Source organism: Hypanus sabinus, chromosome 10 (genome assembly GCF_030144855.1).
Source record: "Hypanus sabinus isolate sHypSab1 chromosome 10, sHypSab1.hap1, whole genome shotgun sequence".
NCBI lineage: Eukaryota > Metazoa > Chordata > Chondrichthyes > Myliobatiformes > Dasyatidae > Hypanus > Hypanus sabinus.
The window spans coordinates 40004999-40026461 of record NC_082715.1 but is presented as its reverse complement, the minus strand read 5'-3'; the positions used below and the strand labels follow the sequence as shown (position 1 = coordinate 40026461).

At 40.9% G+C, this 21463-nt stretch overlaps 1 protein-coding gene across 13 annotated transcripts in view; it reads right to left on the bottom strand.

The window, feature by feature from the left end:
• LOC132400603 (dystrobrevin beta) overlaps positions 1-21463 on the bottom strand; it is a 488265-nt gene that overhangs the window by 208104 nt on the left and 258698 nt on the right. For all 13 annotated transcript variants that reach the window (XM_059981722.1, XM_059981724.1, XM_059981723.1 and 10 more), the window contains one exon: positions 20039-20163. In XM_059981722.1, coding sequence (XP_059837705.1) covers positions 20039-20163 — 125 coding nt within the window. The remainder of the gene's footprint in view (positions 1-20038; positions 20164-21463) is intronic.

Here is a 21463-nt window from a genome sequence, read left to right as displayed (position 1 = left end):
AAAACTGAGAGTAAAAATCTGTCAACAACACACTTGATTTTCTTCATGCTGCAAAATAAAATTTAGAAACGGACTAATTCGGCGGGTGCATTCGTTATTGCAAAGTAATTGCTTTTCATTACATTTTATTCTAATACCAAAGAAAATCCAATTACTTTATGAAGGATAGGTTATGTTCTGTGTTGAAGAGCAGAGCAGTTAAATAGCAGCTCCAGCTCGAATACAAATTGTGTTTTAATTACCTCATTTTCCACGGAGATATAATTATAAAATATAAGACATCGGACTCCAATGAACCATAATATTAATGCCTTGAAACACAGCAGTGTGACACAAAATAGTTTTCACCACCCGCAGTTAATTACCATAAATGCATTCGCAGAAAAATAACCAGGGAACAATAGATTAAATCAGTATCAACATTGGAGTTGTCATTGTGTGATAATTCTTTGTTTCTGTTATTGCAACAAAGGTCATCCCCTTTCACAGTGCACATTACTTTCTCTTTATATTTATAGTCAGGAAATTATTATCACATTTTATTTTCTACAGTTGTTACAACTTAAATATTACTAACACACATCTGAGTACAAACTCAACTGATTCTTAATTTGAACTGACTAGTTTATGTATTGTACTTATAACATGAGAACAAACCATTCATCTTAATTATTCCAAACTTTTTATGCTCCACAAAAACTCGTTTCCATTCTTCAGGTAACCACAGCAACTAATAATTTCTCCTTAACTGTTTCTTTTCATTGCAAGTTGTATTTCCAAATCATTCCAAAGGATGGTATTACTTCTAATTTCCTCGATCCATTCTGTAAGTACTGCAGTGACATCGGTAAGTCAGCGGGTATGCTTTCTACTGTCAGCGATTGCCTTTTCTGACTGCCCAAAGCTTTTCCACCATCTACAAGGTACAGATTGGTGAAAATTCAGTTTGGATGCACTTTCCCTTAAGTTTGATTGTCCTGACCTCCCTTACATTTCACAGGATTTGACCCCATGCCTTCCTCAATGAAGGCGAATACAACATACGTGTTTCATGCCTGAGATTTATTTATTCTCTTTGATCGATTCACAGTTCAGACATTTATTTTTGCTATATTACTAGCTTTTTATTTAAAGACTATTTTAAGAAGATCTGTCAATCACTTTTTTACTCTTCTGTAATCTCATCATCTATTTTCCAAGCCCCCGACCCTCAATATTTTCTTTTTCAACTTTTGCTTACGAGTTCAAAGTAAGTTCAGTATCAAAGTACATATATGTCACCATATACAAATCTGAGGTTCATTTTCTTGTGGGATTCACAGTAAATACAAAGGAACAAGATTTCGGCCCAAAAAGTCTACTGCTTACCCTTTTCCATAGGAGCTGCCTGATCTGCTGAGTTCCTCCAGCATTTTGTGTGTGTTGCTTGGATTTCCAGCATCTGCAGATTTTCTCTTGTTTGAGATTGAAAGACTACACAAAGCTCTTTGAAAACTTCTACTCTGACAATATTATATGCCTTTATTGCAAATATTTGCAATCTGGAACTTCCTTCATGGATATGGATTGATCACTTTCATCAATGTTTTTTTTTATTTTTCAACAGTGTGCGCAATTGCTGAAAATGTTAAATACGTAATTAAGTGTTTCATGTTTTTCGTCTATCTGTGAATCGTCTAATCAGACGCCCAAGCAACTTTAGCTCTGCAATCCTAATACTTACACAAGTTACCTTCAGATTAGTAATCCAGCTTCTGTTTGAACAACGTCTCTCTAGAACCACGACAAAGATTTTGGCATTATTATTTCCTCTCTACAGTGCGCACAGGAAACAATGGGATTTTCAGGTTCAAAATACATTAAATTTATTTCTGAAATGGATAAAGTTATAAGCCGGTTACTTTTACACTGGATCTCGTGAGGAAAAAAAACAGAATACCTGCAAAAGCATAAAAATGCAATTGTTGACTTAAAATTGAAGAGGCAATAGAGTGCAAAATGTGCAGAGTTACCTGCTTGCATAAATGAATACTAATCCAACATTATGGCTCTTTTCAATAAGGGTAAGAGATGATGTCAGAGAGACATTCAAAATTATGTTTAGATGGAGACACTCCATTTCCCACAGCTCAAGGACCAGATTCCAATAACAATGATATCTGAACAATTCAATGGTGGCCTGGGAAAATCTCTTCAAGGATTTTAGTGTATACCATGTCAACATTTAAAAAGTGGTTGGAAAGGGACCTGAAGTCAAAGAGAATAAACAGATGTGGGCGAAGAAACATGGGCAATTGAGATTTGAAAAAAAAGACTGCCCAGGTTATCAACACAACCACTTTGGGAAAATATTTTGATAAATGATTACAAGATCTATGTTTGCATTTTATCTGATATCTTCAGCTGAGTTCACATATAAGAACAGAAGAAATCCAGCCATTTGGACAATTAATGGCATTCATTAAGATTATGGCTGATCTGACTGTGCACTGAGTTCCATCTACCAGCCTTTCCCTTAAAATACAATTTTGGAACTATGCAACAACTAACTACATCTTAAGTATACTTAATGAGGTGGCCTCTACTGTTTCCCTGGGGAGAGAATTCCACAGATTCTCTAATCTCCAGTAAAAGCAGATTGTCCTCATTTCCATCCCATATCTATTCCCCCAAAACTTCAGAATCAGAATCAGGTTTATTATCACCGGCGTGTATCGTGAAATTTGTTAACTTAGCAGCAGCAGTTCAATGCAATACAGAATATAGAATAAATACAGTAAATGTATATTGGAAATTAAAAATTGTGCAAAAACAGAAATAATATATATTGGAAAAAGTGAGGAACTGTTCATGGGTTTAATGCCCATTTAGGAAGTGGATGGCAGAAGGAAAGAAGCTGTTCCTGAATCACTGAGTGTGTGCCTTCAGGCTTCTGTATCTCCTACCTGGTGGTAACAGTGAGAAAAGGGCATGCCCTGGGTGCTGGAGGTCTTTAATAATGGACTCTGCCTTTCTGAGACACCACTGCCTGAAGACGCCCTGGGTACTTCATAGGCTAGTGCTCAAGATTGAAGCTATGTCCCATAGTTTTAGTCTCATCAACCAGTGGAAATTATTTTCCTGTCTCGATCCTATCTATTATCTTCATAATTTTATGTTTCTATAAGATCACCTCTCATCCAGTGAATTCAGTCCCAAGTGACCCAATCTCTTATCAAAGGCTAACCACGTTATCTCTGAAATCAGCCTGGTCTGCACCATCTCCCTTTTCAACGGAGATCAGAACAGCACACAGTACTCTAGGTACAGCCTCAGCAGTACCCTGTACAGTTATCTCTGAAATCAGCCTGGTCTGTACCATCTCCCTTTTCAACGGAGATCAGAACAGCACACAGTACTCTAGGTACAGCCTCAGCAGTACCCTGTACAGTTATCTCTGAAATCAGCCTGGTCCACCATCTCCCTTTTCAACGGAGATCAGAACTGCACACAGTACTCCAGGTACAGCCTCAGCAGTACCCTGTACAGTTATCTCTGAAATCAGCCTGGTCTGCACCATCTCCCTTTTCAACGGAGATCAGAACAGCACACAGTACTCTAGGTACAGCCTCAGCAGTACCCTGTACAGTTATCTCTGAAATCAGCCTGGTCTGTACCATCTCCCTTTTCAACGGAGATCAGAACAGCACACAGTACTCTAGGTACAGCCTCAGCAGTACCCTGTACAGTTATCTCTGAAATCAGCCTGGTCTGTACCATCTCCCTTTTCAACGGAGATCAGAACAGCACACAGTACTCTAGGTACAGCCTCAGCAGTACCCTGTACAGTTATCTCTGAAATCAGCCTGGTCCACCATCTCCCTTTTCAACGGAGATCAGAACTGCACACAGTACTCCAGGTACAGCCTCAGCAGTACCCTGTACAGTTATCTCTGAAATCAGCTTTTCAACGGAGATCAGAACAGCACACAGTACTCTAGGTACAGCCTCAGCAGTACCCTGTACAGTTATCTCTGAAATCAGCCTGGTCCACCATCTCCCTTTTCAACGGAGATCAGAACTGCACACAGTACTCCAGGTACAGCCTCAGCAGTACCCTGTACAGTTATCTCTGAAATCAGCCTGGTCTGCACCATCTCCCTTTTCAACGGAGATCAGAACAGCACACAGTACTCCAGGTACAGCCTCAGCAGTACCCTGTACAGTTATCTCTGAAATCAGCCTGGTCTGCACCATCTCCCTTTTCAACGGAGATCAGAACAGCACACAGTACTCTAGGTGCAGCCTCAGCAGTACCCTGTACAGTTATCTCTGAAATCAGCCTGGTCTGCACCATCTCCCTTTTCAACGGAGATCAGAACCGCACACAGTACTCTAGGTACAGCCTCAGCAGTACCCTGTACAGTTATCTCTGAAATCAGCCTGGTCCACCATCTCCCTTTTCAACGGAGATCAGAACAGCACACAGTACTCCAGGTACAGCCTCAGCAGTACCCTGTACAGTTATCTCTGAAATCAGCCTGGTCTGCACCATCTCCCTTTTCAACGGAGATCAGAACAGCACACAGTACTCCAGGTACAGCCTCAGCAGTACCCTGTACAGTTATCTCTGAAATCAGCCTGGTCTGCACCATCTCCCTTTTCAACGGAGATCAGAACCGCACACAGTACTCTAGGTACAGCCTCAGCAGTACCCTGTACAGTTATCTCTGAAATCAGCCTGGTCTGCACCATCTCCCTTTTCAACGGAGATCAGAACCGCACACAGTACTCTAGGTACAGCCTCAGCAGTACCCTGTACAGTTATCTCTGAAATCAGCCTGGTCCACCATCTCCCTTTTCAACGGAGATCAGAACCGCACACAGTACTCTAGGTACAGCCTCAGCAGTACCCTGTACAGTTATCTCTGAAATCAGCCTGGTCTGCACCATCTCCCTTTTCAACGGAGATCAGAACCGCACACAGTACTCTAGGTACAGCCTCAGCAGTACCCTGTACAGTTATCTCTGAAATCAGCCTGGTCTGCACCATCTCCCTTTTCAACGGAGATCAGAACCGCACACAGTACTCTAGGTACAGCCTCAGCAGTACCCTGTACAGTTGCAGCATTACCGCTTTGCTCTTAAAATTGAACCTCTCAAGCAATGAATGTCAACATTCTATTTGCCTTCTTGATATCATATTCTACCTGCAAACCAACCTTTTGTGATTCCTGCACAAGTACTCCCAGGTCCCTCTGCTCAATAACATGCTGCAAACTTTCTCCTTCTAATTTTCCTTCCAAAATGCATAACCTCACATTTACCAACACTGCACTCCACCTGCCAGACTCTTGCCCATTCACTTAACCTGCCTATATCTCTCTTCAGATTCTCAGCACAATTTGCTTCTCCATTCAGTTCAGCGCCATCAGCAAACTTAGATGCACAACACTCAGTCCTCTCTTCCAAATTGTTAATGTATACTGTGAGCAGCTGTGCACCCAGCACGAATCCAGGTGGCACTGGGCTCACCACTAATTGCCAACTAAAGAAACACCAATTTATTACAATTCTCTGCCTTCTATTGTTCAACCAATCCTCTCCCCCATACTAATACATTAACCCCCAACTCCCTGCATCCTTATCTTCTGGATAAGACTTTCATGATAAGCCTTATCAAACAACTTCTGGAAATCCAAGGATACAACATCCACCTGTTCCCCTTAATCCATTGTGCTCATTACATCTTCAAAGAACTCCAGTAACTTAATGAAACAGGACTGCTCTTCCTGAATCCACACTGTGTCTGCCTAGTGGAACCAATTCTATCCAGAGATTTTCTTTAGTGATATCTTAAAGCTTCTTTCCTAGCCTTGAATGTTAAACTATCTGACCTACATTTAACTGCTTTTTGCCAACATCCTTCTTAAACAGTGCCGTGACATTTACCACCTTCCAATCCACGGGGGCAAAATTCCAGGGAATTTTGGTCAATTATCAGCCTCTACTTCAACATCTGCCATTACTTTCAGTACCCTGGGATGCATCCCATTAGACCAGAGGATTTTTCTACCTCTTCAGTGATAGCAACCGTATCAAGATCCTCACCTTCCATGACATTCATAATATCTTTCTTTGGCATGATAGACATGTGCTCTACCATGAAGACCAACAGAATGTAGTCATTCAAACCTTTAACTAATTCCATAATAACCAATATTAAATACACCTTCTCCTCATCTTTCTGAAGACCTTCATTCGCTTCAGACACCCTTTTCTGCTTCATATAATTATTTAAACCTCTACTCTCAGCTTTCTATATTTTGTGCAAGCTTACTTTCATCATCTATCTTCCCTCATTGTTTGCTTAGTGGTTCTTAGTTTTTTTTTTAGTTTTCCCAATCTTACAATTTCCCCACTACTCTTGACAAGTTTTTATGCTCTTTTAGTTTTATCCCTTTATAACTTCCACAGTACATCTTTAGTATATAATATTAAACAAGCAGAGTATTTGAAGACATCGGTCCCAATGCTCAAAACATCCCCATAGCAACTTCACAGAAATCAATGCATTGTAAAATGGGCCAACAAATTCAATGTCAGCATCTCTGCACATGATCAACAACTTAATCAGGAAACTGACACTGGAAGTTCCACTAGAAACATGATGGATTATCATGTAATTCATGTGATGTCAACATTTAATGTTCCCTTCACATATCACTCTCTTGAAGGAATTAAATGCCAACTCTAAAGGAATGGGAAAAATATCTCTCGTAACTAGATGTCAAGACTTCATGGTACTGAGCAGCAAAGTGGAGTAAATTGGAAAGAGCGAAGTAATTAAAAAAGGATACTGTATTTGGCACATCCGGATGATCATCAATCTAAGTCAGTAAAGCCACAATTACATCATGTACCATACTGGCAGACAATGTCACATTCTCCTGCAGACAGCTTTAACATCCTAACTGCTAAGATCCAGATGTATATTAGGACTGCCTGCTTTAACAACAGCAACAGCTAACATACACCATGGGCTGATGCAGGCTGCTTGCACACTGGGGCTTTATTTTGTTTAACTTGGTAGGATGCTCATTCAATTCCATCTCAATATGTACTTTTGAAGTGGTTTTTGAATTTTGACTTCCCGAATGGACACACGACTTTGAAGTCCAAATGCTCGTATATTTCCTCTGCAACCATTAATACTTGAGCCAAGGCAATTCAGAAAAGTTGACACTATCTATCAGCAAATTACCTTCTGCATGGAATTATTGTGGTTTTTTTAAGTGTTTAGACCAACTGCTTGCAATGCTAGCATTGCAGCAGGCTGATTTTTTATAATTTCAAATTAGTTAGGTATGCAAGTTGCTTTCTAATCCTTGTTCTTAATACAGCAAACCACCAAATTTCTGCCAACTGGAATGTCTTGCAGCAGCAGAAAAAGCACATATGAGGCACGTTTATATCTTCAATAATGAAAGATTTTTAGATAAGAAGGGAATCAAGGGGTTTAGGGTTTGTACTGGACAAGAAAAAGATAAGGTATAATCTTACTGAATAGCAGACTGGCTTAAAGGACTAAAATGTCGACTAGATCTATATCTTGTACTCTTCACTTTATTTCTTAGCTATTTTCAACTAATCCAAACCGTTACAATTCATCACCAAAATTGCCTGACATTTTACTTTGCTGAGATAACCAGACTTTGACAAGCAGAAGAATAGAACAGGAACACTGTCCTGACCTTCAAAGAGAACAAAGAGCATGTGTCCTCTGTAGCACCGAGAGAAAGGACACTCTGACTGTGACAGTTTGAAAATAATTCAAACAATGTATCTGAGGAACAGACAGGATGAAAGACAAATGTAGAAAGTTAAACCAAGGTGTTCAAATAGATTCTATGCCTGTTGATCTTATCAGTAGTTCACGCCTGCAAAGGCAGTGCAAATTTCACATTCAGATTCAAATGAATTTATTTATTACACATACATCAAAATATACAGTGAAATACAGACCCTATAAAAAGTATTCTCCCCCCCCCCCGAAGTTTTCATGTTTTATTGTTCTACAACATCGAAGGATTTTGTTTTTTTTTTGACACCAATCAACAGCAAAGGACTTTTTCGTGTTAAAATGAAAACAGATCTCTATAAAGTGATCTAAATTAATTATAAATATAAAACAAAATATAATTGATTACTTATTCACCCCCCCCCCCTTTAATATAACACACCAAATTATCACTTCTGTAGCGAAACGGTTTTAGAAGTCACATAATTAGTTAACTGGCGATCTCTTTTTGGAGTGTGCAGACTAGGTGTTTCAATTGATTGTAATTAAAATACACCAGTATCTGGACAGTCCAACTGCTGGTGAGTCAGTACCCTGGCAAAAACTACATCACAATGAAGTCAAAAGAGCACTCCAAACAACTCCATGAAAAAGGTTATTGAAAAGCACATCAGGAGATGAACTAAATCCACTGTGATCCAATGTTGTAGAACAATAAAACTTCCAAGTCACTGAATATCTCTTGGAATACAGCTAAGTACGGAAGGAATATGGCACAGCTGTAAGTCAGCCTAGAGCATGAGAACCTCAAATACCTCAAAAACTCAAATTCTTGAGTGACCACGCAAGAAAGGAATTCGTGAGGGAGGCCAACAAAAGACATAGGACAACTCTGGAGGAGTTACAAGCTTCAGTGGCTGAGATGGGAGAGACTGCGCATACAACAACTGTTGTCCAGGTGCTTCACCAGTCGCAACTTTATGGGAGAGTGGCAAAAAGGAAGCCACTGCTGGAAAAACTCACATGAAATATTGGCTGAGTTTGCCAAAAGACATGTGGGAGACTCTGAAATCAGCTGAAAGAAGTTCTGTAGTCTGTTGAAACCAAAATTGAGCTTTTAGGCCATCAGCCTGAACAGTATGTTTGGTGTAAGCCAAACACCGCTCATCATCAAAAACACACCGTCCCTATCGTAAAGCATGATGGTGGCTACATCGTGCTGTGGGGATGCTTCAATGCAGCAGGCCCTTGGGAGGCTTGTAAAGGTAGAGGGTAAAATGAATGCAGCAAAACACTGGGAAATTCACAAGGAAAACCTGATGCGGTCTGCTAGAAAACTGCAACTTGGGGGAAGATTTTTTTTCTCAGCAAGTCAATGATCCGAAACATAAAGCCAAAGCCAAACAGGAATGGCTTAAAAACAACAAAGCTAATGTCCTGGAGTGGCCAAGTCTAATGTCCTGGAGTGGCCAAGTCAGTGTGCAGACCTCAATCCAATTGAGAATTTGTGGCTGGACTTGAAAAGGACTCTTCACTCACAATCCCCGTGCAATCTGACAGAGCATAAGCAATTTTGTAAAGAAGAATGGGGAAAAATTGCAATGTTCAGATGTGCAAAGTTGATAAAGACCTATCCACACAGACTCAAGGTTGTAACTGCTGCTAAAGGTGCATCTACTAAATACTGACTTGAAGGGGTGTTTCCTATTTGTAATTAATTTAGATCACTTTGTAGAGATCTGTTTTCACTTTTGACATGAAAGAGTCTTTTTCTGTTGATCAGTGTCAAAAAAGGCAAATTAAATCCACAGTGATTCAATGTTGTAAAACAATAAAACATGAAAACTTCCAAGGGGAGGGGATGAATACTCTTTATAGGCACTATACGTCGTTGGCATTAGCAAGCATGTTTTGAAAAACAGTCTGCAAAGTGTTGCCACCATAGGAGGCCCACAATATCCAGAACAACACACACAACAGCAGCAAAACAAGCCCCTTTTCTCCCTCCCAACAACCCACTCACACATTGGAAATCTAAGTCTTTTTGTTCACATCTTTTAAGCGTTAAGTTTCAGTTTCTTAATATTACTTTCTTTCTAATTACTTTAAATTTTGAGAAGCATTTAAAATCCTTCACAGCTTTGACGAAGATGAAAAGTGTGCAAAAGCCATTGTGCACACTTTTCTGGAGGGATTTCATCAGCATTGGTCAGTTCAGGCTCTCCCTGTTATCTGTCATGTCACTTGAGTGCCTGGCATTTAATAGGGACTCACTACTTGAACTAGCTAGCAATGTGGTATGAAATTTCATTATAATGTAGGAGGCCATCCAGCCCAACAGGTCTACACTGGCACACAGACAATTCACATTGATCTCATTCCTCTGGAATAGATAGATAAATATTTTACTGACCCCCGAAGGAAATTACAGTGTCACAGCATACGTGCACAGATATAACTATTAGAAGAGATGTCTAAAAATAATTAACTTCAAGCAGTCTAACAGGAGGGGGTCATCACTTCCCCAGCTGTAAGTTGACTTATTATAAAGCCTAATGGCTGAGGATAAGAATGACCTCATGTAGCACTCTTTGGAGCAGCGCAGTTGTCTTAGTCTGTTACTAAAAGTGCTCCTCTGTTCCACCAAGGTTGCATGCAGAGTGTGAGAAACATTGTCCAGAATTGCCAGGATGTTCCGTAGGACCCTTTGTTCTACCACAGCCTCCAGTGTGTCCAGTTCGACTCCGATAACAGAGCCAGCCTTTCTAATCCGTTTATTGCGCCTGTTGGCATCACCCATGTTGATGCCCATTTCCCAGCATGCCACCGCATAGAAGATTTTACCGACCACAGCGGACTGGTAGAACATGTGAAGTAGTGGCTTGCATACTCCAAAGGACCTCAGTCTCCTCAGGAAGGCAACTTTGGCCCTTCTTGTACACAGCCTGTGTTGATGCTCCACTCAAGCCTGTCATCCAGGAGCACCCCCAGGTACCTGTAGGTCCTCACCACATCTATTGTAGTCCTAGAATACAACGGAAGTGCCAATCTGCATTGAATGGAGCTTCTCCCCCAGCAATGTGGGCCTATGATATTGATGGCACTTGAGAAATCAAAAAAAAACATGATCTTCACAGTGCTGCCTGCTTATTGAAATGTCAGCAGGTAGATGACAGCACCACTGACTCTAATGTGCTCCTGGTAGGCAAACTGCAGGGGATCGAGGGCTGATCTGACCAGGGGTCGGAGGTGAGCCAGACTCAGTCTCTCTAGGGTCTTCATGACGAGTGAGATCAGGGCCACTGGACGGTAATCATTCAAGATTTTGCTTGTCCCTTCTTGGGTCCTGGGACCACACGTGATGTTTTCCACACAGTCAGGACCCTTTCCAACCTGAGCCTCAGAATGAAAATGCTCTGGAGAACTCCACACAGCTGCTTGGCACACTCCTTCAGGACCTTGGGGTTCACACCATTCGGTCCCAATGATTTGGGGTGTCTGAGTTTCCCCAGAGCCCTTCTCACCTGCTCAGTAGTGAAGGTTGTTGATGACTGGGGAATTGGTAGGAGGTGGGGAGGTGGGGAGCTGGGGGAGGTAGAGATCGGGAGGATAGCAGCTGGTATGTGGAGGTGTGAATGGTAGGTGCAGGGCGAAGAGGAGTGGTAGCCTTTGTTGTTCATTCACATGTTGAACTGGAGAGGGGAGGAAGGAGGAGGGGAGGTGTTGGTGCTGAGGGAGCATTGAGTGCCTCAGCACCTAGACTGGTGTGAACAGAAGGGCAATTGTCAAACCTATTGAAATGGTTTAACTCATCAGCCTATTCACTGTTGCACTCCAAGGCTCTACAGCTCGGTCGATTGAAGCTGGTACTGTTCTTCCTGTCTCTCCACACCTCCCATGTGATACTCTGCCTAAGCTTGTTCTCCAGTACACAGGTCAGACAGAAAATTCAAAGAATTAAGAAATTAAAGCAAGCAACTGATCCGCAGAACTTGAGACCCAATTGACATGATGTCACCAATTGTTTTGCACAAATGGCACATGCTGACCTCTATTACCACATAATTTTTAGCTAAAACTATAAAACTATTGCCAACTCAACTTTTCACAGCAATGCTTTGTTCAAATAAAGTATGGTCAATGAGCATGGTCAATACACTGCCATTATATCTTGACTGGAAATAAAACAATTAGAACTGTGAAGTGACATATCCAATTGAAACAATTTCCAAAAGAAGATACTCAAAATATGAAAACATTAAATTTGTTCCCACTTTCCCATTCTCTTTCTTCTCACTCCACTCCTTTCCCCTCATTTTGCTTGTCTTTCTGTACCTTTCACCAGAGCACCGTGGGGATGTGTACTGAGCCCACGTCTTTACACTCTGCTGCTGCCTAGGCCATCAACTCCATCATCAAATTTTCAGATGACACCACAGTGACTGAATTCATTACAAATAACAATGGAACAGCATTCAGGGAGGAGGTGTAGTAACTGTCTGAGTGCTGAAATAGTCATAACTTTTCACAAAAAAAACAAAGAAATGATTATCGATTTCAGGAAATCAAGGTGGCATGAACAAGCTCCATTACTCATAAATGGCGAAGCAGTGAAAAGGGTCACCAGCTTGGACCACCAACATCTCTTTGATAGTAGAGAAGGCTCAGCAACACCTGTACTATCTTATGAATTTAAATCTGCCCAAAAAGCCGCCCAAAAGACACCAACAGAGTCAACAAACTCATTGGTAAGGCCACTGATGTTGTGGGGATGGAACTGGACTTTCTGACGGTGTTGTCTGAAAAGAGGATGCTGTTCAAGTTGCATGCCATCTTGGACAATGACTCCCATCCACTCCATAATATACTGGTTAGGCACATTACATTCAGAGTTGAGTACGTTCAGCCAGAGACTCATTCCACCAAGATGCAACACTGAGTGTCATAGGAAGTCATTCCTGTCTGTGGCCATCAAACTTTACAACTCCTCCCTTGGAGTGTCAGACACCCTAAGCCAATAGGCTGGTCCTGGACTTATTTCCACTGGGCATGATTAACTTATTATTATTTAATTATTTATGGTTTTATATTGCTATATTTCTTCACTATTCTTGGTTGGTGCGACTGTAACGAAACCCAATTTCCCTCGGGATCAATAAAGTATGTCTGTCTGTCTGTAAACTTTTACCGATGTGCCATACCGACCTACTGCATATGTTACACCAGCTGCAACAAGATCAACCTCAAAGCACTTCAACATGTGATCAGGACCACATGGAAGATCACTGGGACCAGATATGGAAACCATCTACAAGTCACGCTGTCTACAGTGGGCTCGTGTACACATCCCACCCTAGTAATCATCTGTTCAATCTCCTACCATCCAGCAGGAGATACAGAATCATCTCTGCATGGACATCCAGACTGAAAAAAACAGTTCAGGCTAATCTGCAAATGAACAATGCCCTTTCCGCTCACCCTTTGTACAAAGGCACGAGGGACAAACTCTATGGACATGTGTAATATTTGGGTTTAAATGAAGCAGCTACCTTCCTTTGATTATAGTGCTCTGTTTTTTTTTAAAATTTCAGCTTTAATTCTTGATGCAATTTTACATTTAATTGTTGTAGTTTTTAACATGGGCATGTACAATACTTGAATGGGGCAGCCAGTGTTTCCTTTAATTTTATAGTTGTTTGTTTGTAACTCAGTTGTAACTGAGATGTCACTCTAATTAATTCAGACATGATTTAAAACTTAGTCATTGTGTTTTCCGAATTGCCAGTATGCAGCCTTGCACTGCATGAACACTGCAATCTTCTTGTCCTGAGCACTGACAATAAAGCTCTCACAACAACAATCCAACCTTCCTTCTCTGTGATCAATTCTCATTACTTAAAACTTCATTGATTAAAGTTCACGGTTGGTCCCCATCGCTCACTCAGGGCTCTAGGCCTCTGTTGACTTTGCCATGCATAAATCAACACATATTTTCAGCAAGTGGTGATACAAAGAATATGAGAAAATGTCTCATAAACATGTCTTGTGATCCCACTGTGACAAAATCTTACTCAGAATAAGCTACTAGTTCCATATTCAAGACGTACAAAAAAGCTGGACAAACTCAGCAGGTCGGGCAGCATCCGTTGAAAGAAGCAGTCAACGTTTCGGGTCGAGACCCTTGGTCAGGACTAAAGGAGGGAGTAGGGGCCCTATAAAGAAGGTGGGGGGAGGGTGGAAAACCAATCAGAGGAAAGATCAAGGGGTGGGGGAGGGGAAGCAGGGAGGGGATAGGCAGCTAGAAGAGGAGACAGAGTGAAGGTGTGATGGGGGAAGGGAGAGGGAGGGAATTACCGGAAGTTGGAGAATTCGATGTTCATACCAAGGGGCTGGAGACTACCCAGACGGTATATGAGATGCTGTTCCTCCAACCGAAGTTTGGCCTCATCATGGCAGTAGAGGAGGCCATGTATAGACATACCTGAATGGGAATGAGAGGAAGAGTTGAAGTGGGTGGCAACCAGGAGATCCTGTCTGTTGTGGCGGACGGAGCGGAGGTGCTCGACGAAGTGGTACCCCAATCTGCATCGGGTCTCGCCGATGTAGAGGAGGCCGCACCGGGAGCACCGGATGCTATAGATTACCCCAACAGACTCACAAGTGAAGTGTTGCCTCACCTGGAAGGACTGTTTGCGCCCTCAATGGTGGTAAGAGATGAGGTGTAGGGACAGGTGTAGCACTTATGCTTGCAGGGATAAGTGCCAGGTGGGAGATCTGTGGGGAGGGACGTGTGGACCAGGCAGTCCAGAAAAGCAGAGAGGGAAAGATGTCCTTAGTGGTGGGGTCCTGTTGAAGGTGGCAGAAGTTGCAGAGGATAATATGCTGGATTCGGAGGCTGGTGGGGTGATAGGTGAGGACAAGGGGGACACAGTCCCTGTTGTGGTGATGGGAGGATGGGATGAGGGCTGAAGTGCGGGAAATAGAGGAGATGCGGGTGAAGGCATCATTGTTGACGGCAGAAGGGAAACCATGATTCTTAAAGAAAGAGGACATTTGGGATGTCCTGGAATGGAAAGCCTCATCCTTGGAGCAGATGCGGCTGAGATGGAGGAACTGGGAATAGGGAATAGAATTTTTGCATTTGGCAGGGTGGGAAGAGGTATAATCAAGGTAGTTATGGGAGTCAGTGGGTTTGTAGAAGATGTCAGTGGACAGTCTGTCTCCGGAGATGGAGACTGAGAGATCGAGAAAGGGGCGAGAACTGCCCGAGATGGACCAAGTGAATTTAAGGGCTGGGTGAAAGTTAGGGGCAAAGTCAATGAAATTGACAAGCTCAGCATGGTTGCAGGAAGCAGCACCAATGTAGTCATCAACGTATCATAGGAAAAGTTGGGGAGCAGTACCAGAATAGATTTAGAGCATAGACTGTTCATCGAAGGAAAAGTTGGGGAGCACTATTCGTTTTGTTGTAAGCTGGCCATTGCAGATTTTCTGAGAAACTAAACAAAGCAGCTGTTCTGCAGTCAAATATTCAGAGTTTTCATCCAAATTAGCAATAAACAAAATTCCACGAACAAAAAATTTCCTTGACTTAACTGATGCAAATATACAGAATCAATACTTAATTTAATTCCTGGCTCTCAGAAAAGGTAGGTATTTCTCTCTTTAGAATTATTTATTCAGGTGAATAATTCTATGAAAATCAATTTGAACTGTCATGGCCCATTCCACCATTAGAGTGTGTTAACACGAACTATCTTGCATTTTCAACTCCTACACTGAGTCTTGTCATAACACATCACGCCAAGTACAAAGCAGTGGAATTCTAAGTACATGCATCATACTAACAAAACATAAATCTTTACTCATACAACATTAACATCTCCTCTTTACTGACTAAGCATAGGTCCAATACCATCTTTAAATTCACCAATGACAGTTCAGTTGCTGGACAAAACACAGATGTCAGTGATTCAGCTGAGAGGACACCTGGTTGAGTGGTGCACCAATAATAACATCTCATTCAGTGCCAACAGAACTAAAGAGCTGATTGCTGAATTCAAGAAGGAGGGCAAACACAGGCTAGCCAACTTTGGTGTATCAGTAGTAGAAAGAGTAAGTAGCTTTAAATTCCTGAGCACTCGCAGATCAGATGAGATGACTAGTCCTGGGCCCAGCACATAGATGCAATCATAAGGAAAGTGCACCAGTATCTTTGCTTTCTGAGGAGGTTCAGCTTGTCATTGAACACCGTAAATCATCAAGTCAAGTTTATTGTCATTTAACTATATACATGTATACTGTCAAACAAGATGTTTCTCCAAACTAGGGTGTAACGCACAGTAGTACACATAATACACAATAACTTATGAAAGTAAGGATAAAATCTACAGATGAATTGCACAAAAATAAACAAACTAAAGTGCATAAATTATACATTGTAAGGTACAGAACAAACCCTCATATGCGATGCGGCAGGGAGTTCAGAAGCCTAATGGCCTGAGGGAAGAAACTGTTTCCCATTCTGACTTGTTTTTATTCATTGAAGTCTCCCACCTGGTGCTAGAAAGTTAAAGAGGATGCTGAATAGATGGGCGGGATCCTTAATAATACTAAGGGCACTTGGTATGCAGTGCTTCCGTAGGTGTACTGCTGAAAAAATTCTGGCTGGTTGCATAAGGGCCTGGAATGGCAATTTGAATGCTCACAGCCACCACTGGGCAGGAGGTACAGAAACCAGAGGTTCTATATCGTGAGGTTCAAGAACAGCTAGTTCCCTTCAACCATTCAGTTTTTGAACCAACTAGCAAAACTCTCATCCAGGGTTTCTCAAACGGGGTTTGACAACAGGTCACTAGGGGTTCAGCAAGAGATCGTGATTAAAAAAAGTAAACAATGCTCTTTGAACTTTGCACAATGCTCACGCTTGCAGTGGTGGGCAGTGACCGAGCAGCCCCATTAGCAGTCTCGTTAGAGGTCTCTCAGCCCAGTATGGCCATGCATAGCAAGACCATGTTTATTTGCCTGAGTCCTTTCTCAGTCACTGACACGAAATAGGGAAGACGACTGATAATTGGCCAGCGCTGTATTGCACAGAGGGGAGGACAGTAGGCTGATGAGGAGCCTGAAGTGCATTTTCCGAGCATTGACTGAACTGCACCAACTTGGGCTGTGACGTTGGCCTCTCCCTCCTGAATTACCTCCCTCAAACTTCTCCTTGTGCACCATGGACTGACTTATGTGAAAGAAGAGTATCCTGTCACTCATAGGAAAGCAATGAACATTTTGCAACACACACAAAGTGCTGGCGGAACTCAGCAGGCCAGGCAGCATCTACGGAAAAGAATACAGTCAACACTTCAGGCTTGAAACGTCAACTGTAGATGCTGCCTGGAATGCTGAATTTCTCCAGCATTTTGTGTGTGTTGCTGGGATTTCCAGCATCTACGCATTTTCTCATTAATGAACACTTTGCTGCAGTTTTCAACCTCTTGCACTTGTGAGCAACCTTCTTCCTGTTTAACAAGCATCAAGAGCAAGGATAGAAGTCGTCTCATTTCAGGTGAAGGTGAAATCTGTGTGCACTTATCTCAAGTTTGACCCAGAATTGAGTAACAGTATTTGTGCAGCAAAAAACAAGCACTGGTTTTACATACTAGGCCTATATTTGAGCCTAATCATGTCACTTGGTAAGAAAACATTTTTTTAAAGTCTTGTATAAAATTGTGTCTTAGGCTATATTTTTATTCATATTGCTTTGGCTTATGAATTTTAGCAACCTTACTATTCAACATTGTCAATAAATTTTCATGTTGTAAATAGCATTCATTAAAATCAATTTACAACCTTTATTTAAATTAGATTTACCAAGCCCACCTTTAGAACAATTAAATCTCAATTTGTCTTAAGCCGGTTATTTAACAGAAATTTATAATGCTTGCCTTATGAGTTTAAAAATTTATGAAACAGAAAGAAAGAGATTAATTTCAAGAAAGGTAAGCCGAGCTTAACTAACTGTTCTTTTTCAGGAAAGGTTGGCTAAAAATTCATTCTCTACTCAAAAGAGCATTGATAATTATTTTTGGATTATTGTATCTACGACGTACTGTTCACTCTAACCTATCGATATAATGATTTTTTTACACAGTGGTTCCCTGAGACCTGAAAATTACTTCTCGGGCAAAAAGGTTGAGAAAGACTGCTCTAATCACTACAGTTTAGCAACACTATGACCACTTTGACAATTTTGTAGTAAAAAGGTTCTATGTGCCTATGAAGATGCTGCAAGCAAGTTTTTCAATGCACCTATGCACGAGAATAGTCTCTGTTTCAGCAGCACTAAATTAAATGTGTCCCAGGGACAGTACATGAATAAGCACTTTAGCATAATCTAATTTGATATAATAAATCATGCTAATCTGAAACAACTCTTGGGCACCGCAATACAAGAGGCTGTAAAATCAATTAAGAAATTCCTAAGCCAGCATTAGCTTATTCTGACGAGTCGGTTGTGATCAGGTTCCTCTTCACAGTGACTGCTTTGTCACCAAGTGCAAGCTCAGAACTGTTTTCTTCGAACTTCTGTAAAAGGGCAAAAACATTCCACTTGTGGATACGCTACACTCTGCTTGGCCACGTATGGTTGTGGAAGGTCTGTATTTCTGAACTGCAGCTGTGAAGCCAAAATGGTGACAGGATGTTCAACAACACACCAAAATACGTGCATCAGTTAAAGATACTAATCTGATGCAAGCAAATTTGTCCATCGTCTAATAACACTGACGAAGCTGCAGAAAATTTCTGCCTGAAATACTTTATTGAAGATTCTTGTATTTTGGTGTTATTCATATACGTATAACCTAATCTTGGTACGGCATGGTGACATAGCGATTGGCATAACGCTTTAAAAGACCAGCCACCTGGGTTCTATTCTGCCGCTGTCTGTAAGGAGTTTATACTGTATATTCTCCCCATTAACTGGAAGTGTTTCCTCTGGGTATTCTAGCTTTCTCCCAACTTCCAAAGATGTACGGGTTAGGATTACTAATTTGTAGACATGCAATGTTGGCACTGGGAGCACAGCGACATTTGAAAGCTGCCCCAGCACATAGTGTTGGTCATTCACACAAATGACACAGTTCACTGCGTTTTGATATACATGGGACAAATAAAACTAATCTTTAATCTTTCTACATCACACTGCATGCCTTAAAGTCACCTAACATGTGAGTGAAATTGAAAAGGAAACAAGGAACATTGCTACAAGAAAAGTGCTACACTTTTGAAAATTCTGATCAGGACATACTGAACAAAAGCCATAAAGTAAAGAACAAACATTCTTATGGAAGATTTAATTGTGAATAAACAAATTTTGACTTTGCTTCTGAGGAAATTGGGAAAAAATCAAAAGGCTTCAGTAGAGATGATCTTTCTGATTGAACTGAATTAATTCAACAGCAAAGAACCAACTGTTTCAATCTGTATCATATTCAAAGTATTATTTCAACAGGACAAGGACTACAGAATAATTTAACCAAACTGTACAAATTCTGCTATTTTGCAAAAGCTCCTAAATCTCCTGAATTCACCAAATGAGCTACCGAATTCACCAAATGGATGCTAAAAGATATGTCTGAATAACTGCAGGGTGTCACATTTCATCAGGCTTCCACCAATTAAGCCAAAACAAACCAAAAATCAATTTGGGCAAATGAAAACTGACTTTCTGCAAATCACTCCAAAGAATTTCACTCTCTTTAAACTGTATTTAGTGAAAAGAGCTGGAACCTACTAGCTGCATAGTAGCTGGTATGAAAGTTGAGATAATCAGTGGGGAAACATATGTAAACAGTGTTGAGATATAGACTGCTCATGACTTGGTTGATTGACAGAACAAGATTCAGGAGATGAATGACATATCTGCTCCTGTGAGATCTGGACGTCACTCCTGTCTTTCAACTTCAGAAAGGATTGCTCTGTAAGCTTTAGCGTGGCCATTCTCAGAAACATGCGTCTGACAGTTTTCATTGAAAATTATGTTTCATCCCAATAAATATGCAATTTGTTGTTACGACCAAATATCATGGAGCAGCTTTTCAAGACGGATCCAAATTATGCGGTAATGAGATTACAAATGTGATGAAGGAGAGATCACACTAAAGTATTTGTTAGCAGTGACAGCATGCCCAGCTCTCCTCTGGTCAATTTCCTGCTTAATCATATGGGCCAATAAATGCTGCACAAAAGTTGACTACTCACACTATATGAGCCAAATCTAGAGGTTTCTCCGGCATCTCAGGATATATTGGATGAGGTGGCTCTCGACTTGGTACACATCCAAGGGATTTGCTAATTGCATGGCCCAACTTCTTTGCCGGTGATTTCTGTAAAAAAATAAACAAATCAAAGATTGATGTATATGATCGTCAAGCACTACCCAAGGGAAATGATGAAAGCAAAGCAGTAACTGGGAATAAAAAGAAATTAGTGACCCTGTCTGATTTGGCAAAAAAAATTGGTAAACTGATCTATTAATATTTCATGCACCGAGGTACAATGACAATTTTGCACTGCATACCGTCCATACAGATCCATTCATTACAACAAGTAATACCAGATAAAACAGAGTTCCAGGATGAAACACAAGTGATACTACTGAACTAAATGCCTTGACCTCAGTGGTTTTCAAATAAAATCTTTCACAAAAACACAGCACTTGAAGGTTTAAAGTGTCATCACTTCTCACTCTTGATTAACAAAGAACAACACATTTAAAAAGACATAATTCATCACACCTCACTGATCACATTTTATCCAAGATAATAAGGTAAAGGGTCACGGTTAACGGTTTAACAGTTTTTTTATGATGTTCATGAACAAATCAAGAGCAGTAGTAAGTATTATTCCATTAGATGCAATAATCTGGATCCTACTAGGTGGGGCACATCACAGCCAGAATCTGCACTGCTCCACAGTTAGTCTGGTTTGATTTGAATTCTGTAATATTGGTTGCAAAGTATGTTGTGGATTTGTCTGGCCAAGAACCCACAGGACCTAATCAAGGTCACAAGAGAAGTCAAAACCAGCATCACCACAAGATAACTCCGAAACATTAAGAAGACAATGCCACACACCTCGATCTTGCCATCCGTGAACACTGTCATTTTCCATACATCTGAATGTCCATAATGTTCAGAAGCAGTTCAACAATCAAAATAAAATTAGCAATAAAAAGTAAAAAATGATTTCAAGAGATATAAAACAAAATCAACTTAGGTATTTAATTTAAGTACTTTTAAAACATTACCACAAACACCCTGAGAATAAGAATGTAGAAACACTGGGAGCTGATTGAGGCTACAGCCAGATTCAAAGTTCAAAGTAAAATTTATTATCAGCATACATCCATGTCACCAACATACCCTGAGATTCTTTTTCCTGCAGGCATTTTCAGCAAATCTACAGAATTGTAACTATAACAGAATTCATGAAAGATCACATAGAGCTAAGAAGGCAACAAACTCTGCAAATGCAAATATAAATAAATAGCTGTAGCGGTGTGCTACACACAGCGCTAAAATTACGACACGGAGTCGGTAACTGCAGTCGAAGGAAAAAACTTTATTCGAAATCCTCAGCCTCACTTTTAAGCCTCCCTCAACCTGCCTCCCGTGGCGCAGAGGC